The 7,741-nt window shown below is 38.9% G+C and overlaps 1 protein-coding gene and 1 long non-coding RNA gene across 2 annotated transcripts; one reads left to right on the plus strand and one right to left on the minus strand.

Annotated features, from left to right (window-relative positions):
- Positions 1 to 4,261: 4,261 nt before the first annotated feature.
- On the plus strand, positions 4,262 to 5,176 carry LOC120422799 (uncharacterized). The gene is made up of 2 exons (XR_005606174.2): positions 4,262 to 4,602; positions 4,658 to 5,176. It is a non-coding gene; the product is annotated as an uncharacterized LOC120422799 (long non-coding RNA).
- Positions 5,177 to 5,526: 350 nt separating this feature from the next.
- Positions 5,527 to 6,985, minus strand: LOC120422798 (uncharacterized). The gene is made up of 4 exons (XM_039586340.2): positions 6,776 to 6,985; positions 6,473 to 6,725; positions 5,850 to 6,415; positions 5,527 to 5,791 (listed from the first exon to the last, which is right to left on the minus strand). Exons 3-4 carry the CDS (start codon positions 6,262 to 6,264, stop codon positions 5,706 to 5,708), a joined length of 501 nt encoding a protein of 166 aa, XP_039442274.1. The 5' UTR covers positions 6,265 to 6,415; positions 6,473 to 6,725; positions 6,776 to 6,985; the 3' UTR covers positions 5,527 to 5,705.
- Between the last annotated feature and the right edge of the window lie 756 nt (positions 6,986 to 7,741).

The raw sequence follows: 7,741 nt of genomic DNA on the forward strand, positions 1-7,741 counted from the left end.
TAAACATTTTTCGGATCTGTAAACTAAAATTTAGACAATTTTCTCTTATAAGCAAAATGAATGCTGATAAAATTTGAATTAAATTTTAACTGCTATAAAATTTTTATCGCTGACATAAATGATAAGGGTGTAGAAAGTAGTTTTGAATAGCAAATAAATGATATTTTTCCTAAAAAAAACGGAATCGACGTAACACCTTATAATGTGGCCCTCTTAAACCTTGCGGTTTCGTCAACGGATCCACAGGTGTGTATCGTTCTTTTTGCGACAAGACTCCGCCTCCCGGGTCTCCTAAGTGTGAAGGTATGGCACGGGGAGAGGGCACCGAATACCTATATTTTACACTTAGAATTTTTTGCGTCCGCCTCGGGATTCGAACCAGCGACCTCTGGATTGTGAGTCCAGTGCGCGGTCCGATTGATCCACACAGGCAGATATTTTTCCTAAAACCATGCACTAAAGTGCCTATAACTTGAAAACGGTGTAATTTATCAAATAATGTGTAAAGTCATTATCGATTGCAAACTTGATGTTGCATCTGAAAATGATGTATGAAAGTTGGCTTGACAATTTTTTTTCCGGAAATGGCATTTTTTCAAATATTCTTAACTCCGGTACCAGATTTTGCACCATCTTAAACTCTAAACTTTAAACCAAATCAATAGAGCTTTATGACGTTTCGCGTACGCACACTAGCGCACCATTTGTTTTTGCTGACCAGACAAAATTTAACCTCACTTTTTTCATGTACGTACACGCAAGGTGGCCTATCTCTAATAACTCTAGGTTCTCAGATAAATTCGAGACTGTTTTTATCCCTTCCGTTGGCTGTGGATGCAGAAAATTTCAAATCCCTCAAACATTTCTAATTGAGATCACTCATTCCTCAAAACAGATCATATACGATAGCTTAGTCACGGTACTTTACATTCCTGCGGAGCTGTTAGGGTACACGTGGTTCCAGGACCAATTTCGCCAATCACATCCGATCAACCTTCAACCCGCAAAGTACACGAACTAACAGGCAGAGCGCATTCAACTTGCCCACGTCGATTGTGGAATTGTTTTTTTTTACGCTGCTAATTTTAGCCATTAGTGATTGGCTTTTTGTTTAAGCTATTCAGAATATTTCTCGCGGCAGCCCAGTCACTACCCGATAGAGTTCCACTCCGAAAGGCATGACGAACTACTATACTGCGTTCTACTAGTCACACTCTAGCCAGTAGCCGAGGTAGCAGCAGAACAAACGAAGCGATCCGAATCTGAAATACCTGGGCAATAATGAAAAAATAACTCATCAACTCACCCGTGTGGGCAAGGAATGTGTCCAATAAGGCAAGTCAGCCCAGGCAGTGTGGCAGAAATCATATTTTTTTTATTGTTATTACCGGCCAAGTAAGGAAAAAAACTGTTCAAGGTTATTCTCCAGATATTGTGAACTGTTTGGCTGTCGATGGACGGACGGCTTGTCGATAAACTTCAGAACCGTTGGCAACTCAACAACAACAACTCGACGAGAAGTTCTCAACGCTGGAATTGAATTTTTCGAAGCTGGGGTGTTTCGATTCTGCAGGTGGTGTTTATGTTGTTAGGCGTTTTTTTTGTACTCTCCTTAATGCTACAGATATTTCACCGCCGCGGTCAGGAATCGTCAATTATCTTTCGTGATATTGTAGGTTCCATGCCACACACTTGTAGGAAGTAGAATTAATTGAACCAGCGGTGGTCTGATTTTTTTTTGTGTGCGCGCTGTCGATCAGTCCAACAACTCCGCAAAAGAGTGGAGTCTTGTCTTGTCCGGCAGCAGGAACTGCGGGTGCTGCTGATGGATGTAAATTCCTAAAGTGTTTATCGTGGCCAGTGATCACTGCCCTGAAGTGGGTGTAAATTATTGGGTCTGTGGTTGAAGGGGCTGTTATTAATCATGCTGAAAAATTGCGCGATTGATTTTGGCAGGAGTTTCAGAAGGGAGGGATTATTTTCTTCCAATCAGATCAAACCTTTGTGATTTAGTGATGAAAAGTTAAAGAATGTGTTGTTAATTTATGATGATTCAAATTGATTAATGAATCCAGATTAGTTGCAATCTCAAGTCAAAATTTTAAAAAAATATAGAAAAGATCCTAACCACAAAAAAAAACTAAAAGCTTATGGCGAAAAGTATTTTTTTAGTAACATGTAAAAAAATCATGTAATTTTATCTATAGATGATGTCGCAGTTGATCTCATAGTTGATGTCATGTCAGTTTAACTTTTGATCTAAAAAATCTAATCTTACACAAACGCAGCCAGTCCGATGAAAGCATACTGGAAAGTCTTGTGGTTAGATTACGCCTCAAGCACTAGGGCATCCCAAAAAAAATGAAAAATTGTCAAATCTCTATTGCTCATCCCTAAATCTATCATTAGGATGTCTCGAACAATGTTTTCATACAACAAAAATTCCCAAATAAAAAAAAGAGAATTTTACGAATATTTTTCAGAAATAAGCGTAATAATCATACTAAAGTCATTTAAAATTGGTCGCCTTGGGCTTCAAGTTATGGTTTAATGTCACCTGAACAAATTCCTGTACAGACATAGTCCATAAAAGCTTGTTTTTGGGCATGGCAGGGCGTTTTAGGGAGAAAAAAATTGTATTTTTAGCCAAAAAGCCGAGATATTTGCATTTTAGTGAACAAAAATTGACGAATTTCCAAAATTCTTGGTATAAAAGCGTGGCTACAGTCATCCTTCATATTTGGAATACTTTAAAGATCGGCCCATGTTCAAAAAATCATGGAAAATCGATAAATGAACTTTATGATTCGCTTTTACCTTCATTTGAAAGCTTTTCTTGCGATCTTTCGAATGCTGTATCGAGCAAGTGCAAATTTTAACTTTTATATCATTTTTTAAGAAAAATGTTGACCCTTGAAATCCATAAATTCGGAACACCTTTTTCTTACGGATGTAAACAAACTATGGTTCTCTCCATGAGTACAGTCATCCCACATATTCGGAACACCCACAAATTCGGAACACTTTTGTGGTAATTTGTCAATAGAATGCAAAATGCAACTTTTCTGCCGACCCTGCTATTTTTAAGGCCTTTATTTGGACATTCTCTTGCTATTTCACCAGTAAAAGTAATACTTTTCTTTTTTTCACAAAAAAGTTATCAGACCATTTATAAAACATCACTAACCATGAGTTCTATAGGTTTCAGAGTGCAAAGTCATTATTTTGCAAAAATTATGTACACCTGGAGAGAAAAAAAAGTTTGTTTACATCGTAAGAAAAAAATGTTCCGAATTTGTGGATTTCAATGGTCAATGTTTTTCTTCGAAAACTTACATCAATCGAAAGATCGCAAGAAAAGCTTTCACATGAAGGAAAAAGCAAATCATTATGTTCAATTATCGATTTTATATGATTTATTGAACATTGGCCGATCTGTAAACTGTTCCGAATATGAGGGATGAGTGTACGTAGTTTTTACAAAATAATGACTTCACGCCCTGAAACCAACGAAACTCAAGCTTAGTTATGTTTTATGAATGGTCTGTTAACATTTTTTTTGTAAAAATATCAGTTAAATTCAGGTGTTCTACAATTGTGGGATGCACAATAACATCACACAATTGTGGATCAGGCAATTTGAAGGCAGTGTTTTGCTACTATGAATGTAATAGTCTTGAGATAAAATTTTGGGTTTTAAAAGTAATACTTTTACTAGTGAAATAGCAAGAGAATGTCCAAATAAAGGTCCTAAAATTAGAAGGGTCGACAGAAACGATGCATTTGGTAAATTATCACAAAAGTGGAGATAACTGTACTGTTACAAACGGGAAGGCATTTATTATGGAAATTTTTATTTTGCACGCTCAAAAACGACATTTGTTAAAAACATTTCATGAAAATCATGAGATTTTCTCACAATTTGACGTAAACGACAAATAATCATAAATCAAAATTATTTTTTAAAAGTTCATATCTCCAAGCTGTGAACGTGATTTTTTTTTTCATAAACATTCGAATGAAACAAATTCATTCATAAAAAACTTATTTTTCAAAAAAAGTTACCCATTAGAGCTTTATTTTTTCATATCGAGAAGATCACAGAGCAATACTTATAAATATGTCGTTTACGTCACATTGTGAGAAAATCTCATGTTCTCATGTCTCATGAAATGTTGTTTTTATTCAATATTGTTTTTGAGCGTGTAAAATAAAAATATCCAAAAATATGCGTTCCCGTTTGTAATCATAGTAGCATAGACTAATTATATATAGATACGCCACTCCGCTGTTGGGGCTGGCGACATTACCGCCACGCCAAAATTCCCCCTGGTGACAATTCACAGGTACTAATTTTGGGTGTCTCCCTTTGGGAAAATTGGAAAAGTTTTTTCTCTCCAGTTTCAGTTCAATTGGTTCGGTTGCATCGTAGCAACTGGATCTTTTCAAACTGTTTGTTTTCTGTCAACAACATCGTGACTCCAAATCATTGGCTTTTTAATGTCCTTATAAAATCCCCCGATTTCGGGCTTCTCAGACCTACAAAAAAACCCCATGAACGGTACCGATTCTTTCGGTGGTACTCATTGACGTGGAGCACAAGTGAGTATAAAATGAAGATCAATAAAAATGTGTATTGGAAATGTTTTTTTTACAGCCTCAGGATTTGCGATCTAAATCGCCTGAGACGACCTGCCAACCATTCCGCCAAAGCATCGAAACCTGCACAAACCGCCTCTTGTCCAATTCAACCAAAAGTAGGTGGTTATTAGCGGTGCAGTTTTGTCCATAAATGCAGGTGTAGGATAATAAGTTTCATCGAAAATGCCATCACAAAAAGGTCTTTTTTAACAGGCCCGCATTTCTTGCTTCGCCCTTCAATTTGAAGTTTCAACGCGTACAACAACAACCCGGAAACGTTATCCTGGTGTAACTTCCGCCAGATCTTTGCCCTTCGAAATTAAGATGCGGCCACGACCTGAGTGGTGGCTACAGCTTTCCTTCCTTCAGCAAAGGCTTAGCAGGGTCTGACACCTCACGAAACTTACTCTAGCTGCGACAAATAACTGCTGAAAAAAGTAAAGTGGATACCGCCAAGATCGTTGGCAAGAGGAAAATGTAGTTGTAATAAATGATTATTTGTTTACAATTTAAAATAAAATGTTGATACTGAAAATCTAGCAAGTCTTTTTCAATGTCAATGGCCGGGATGTAATTCTTGTGCTTCTTGTTCATGTTATCATTTTACAGCTCGGTTCATTGTACTTCCAGGTCACTTTGGAGTTTCAGATGACCTACCGGGTGGCCATTCCTAGCACAACACACACACACACACACACACACACACACACACACACACACACACACACACACACACACACACACACACACACACACACACACACACACACACACACACAAAGAAATTAACACTAGCTTAACATCCCAAATCTGTAGTTTAGCGAAGATTTACCGACGTTGACCCATATTGCAAGATTGTCCAACAAGCGGATATTATTTTATTTGTATAGACTTTGGAACAGCTCTTCTTATTCTGACGATTAAAATATATTTATTTCATTCACGCACTATTATCATAATATTCACAAATTGTGTAAATTGAAGGCTTAAGAAGTAAACGGTAGCGGTGCGTAGGAAACCATCTTTGATTAATGTTGAACAGGGTTTTTATTTGCCAAAATCGATCATGCAACCGTCGAAGGACCAGCGCCAAGGTCGGCGGACGATTTTGACCTTTTGTCTCGGCACCGCAACGTAAAGTGAAGGAGGCCTAAAACAAGAACAGTGAATTGGATTGTTGGAATTACACTAAATCAACTTTTAAATACCTTCTTGTTGAACTCGATCTCGAATCTTCAACTCCGAGATAACCTGGCCAATCTTACCCTCGAACGCCTCGGCGGACATTTTTGCATCGCTGAATGGGCTGCTGCAAATCACCAGCAAGCTGATGTATGGAAGCAGCGGTAAATCAAGCATAGTCCGCGAGGGGACAAACCGCAACGGGGGGATGCGCACCTGGTTCGAGAGGAGGCAGTACTCGTCCAGCAGAATATCGTTGGGATTGAGGGCGAGTTTGGTGATTAGACTGATCAGCGTAACTGAGATGTTCAGGTTGTCAGTTGAACGGGAATACACGGGCAGTCTCCAGATGCGGAGATAACCAGCAGTTCGCGGATAATGTGGAGTGCGACGAAGACCTTGCTGATGTCGTAGCCCTGCTTGCTGGACACCAAAATGCATATTTTGAGTAGTTTGGCTAATGTTGAGCGCCAAGTCGGCGATCCCCTGGATCGGCTGCTGCTTCTCTGCTATGAGCCCTCCATGGTAATGTTTCTGACCGCAAGGTTTTGGAGCACCTTGTCGATGTCCTACACCGACTCCGAGCGGACCACTGAAAAGAAACATTCAGGTTAGATACTTCTAAGAATACAAACAAGTTAGTACTTACTGCCCTAATTGTTCACTGTACGATGCCGTGCGAGTTAGCAAGTTTCACAGATCAAGGTTTGCGACCAAGCCGGGAGTTTCGTTGGCTGCTTCCTCCTGCCCTTTCTTCAGCGCTTCTGCTGCCCGTTGGTTCTTTGTCATAAGCACCTGCTTGCTTCGGGCCTCCACATCGGCCTTTTTCTTCACCAACATCGCGAAAACGATTCCTTCTCCAAACCTCCACCCTCTATCTCTGGCCGGGGATTGGCGCAAACCTGCAAACCTGATGATTTTAATTTTGGTCGGATTCTTTACTGCTACCTACGCTGTCACTTGCCCTGCAGGCGTTCACCTGGAGGGCGAACATTTTTCACGTTTTCCGCGATAAATTATTAAAAAAAAAAGATTGTTCAAGCGCGTGTTGAACGACACCAAATGACACTTTTTTCAAACCCCAAACAAATCGTTCAGCAGGAAAGTGAACAGAGTACTATGATTTGTTTACCCAAATTAGTACCTGTAACTTGACTGTGGTGGCGCTCGGAGCGCTAAAGGGGTGTCGCCAACTGGATGTATTGAAAAATGACGAAGTGAGACATCTAGGTAATTAATAATCTATGATAGTAGCCAATGTTTTTTTTTTTTTGCTAAAAACGCTTACATACGAAGAATTTTGAAAATTCGTCACTTTTTGTTCACTAAAATGCAAATATCTCGGCTTTGCGTGGACATAAATTAAATGTTAGAGAAAGCAAAATGATCTCCGTAAAATTTTCTATAAGCTGAATGCATTAGTTTTGGCTGCATATTTTTTTGGCTCGTTTTGGGGAGTGATTTTTATACAAATACAATTTTTTCTCCCTGAAACGCCCTGCCATGTCCAAATACAAGCTTTAATGGACTATGTCTGTACAGGAATTTGTTCAGGGGACATTAAACTATAACTTGAAGCTCAAGGCGACCAAATCTGAATGACATTAGTTTGATTGTTAAACGCTTTTCTGAAAAATACTCGAAAAAACACTTTTTTCATTCAAGCTCCGCGCGCAAGTTGTAAACCATTTTTGGGAATTATTAGTTGTATGAAAACATTGTTCGAGACATCCTAATCTATCATTCTAGGGGTGAGCACCAAAGATTTGACAACTTTTAATTTTTTTGGATGGCCTACTCAAGCACTTTTCTTTCCATTATTAATTGCAGTACATCCGAGTCCGAGACCACTCGAAAATGTATTACAAAAATTAAACCAGCTGGTCCTACTTCGTTGTGTTTACCACAGAGAGGATTG

The sequence above is a fragment of the Culex pipiens genome, chromosome 2, assembly GCF_016801865.2.
Source record: "Culex pipiens pallens isolate TS chromosome 2, TS_CPP_V2, whole genome shotgun sequence".
NCBI lineage: Eukaryota > Metazoa > Arthropoda > Insecta > Diptera > Culicidae > Culex > Culex pipiens.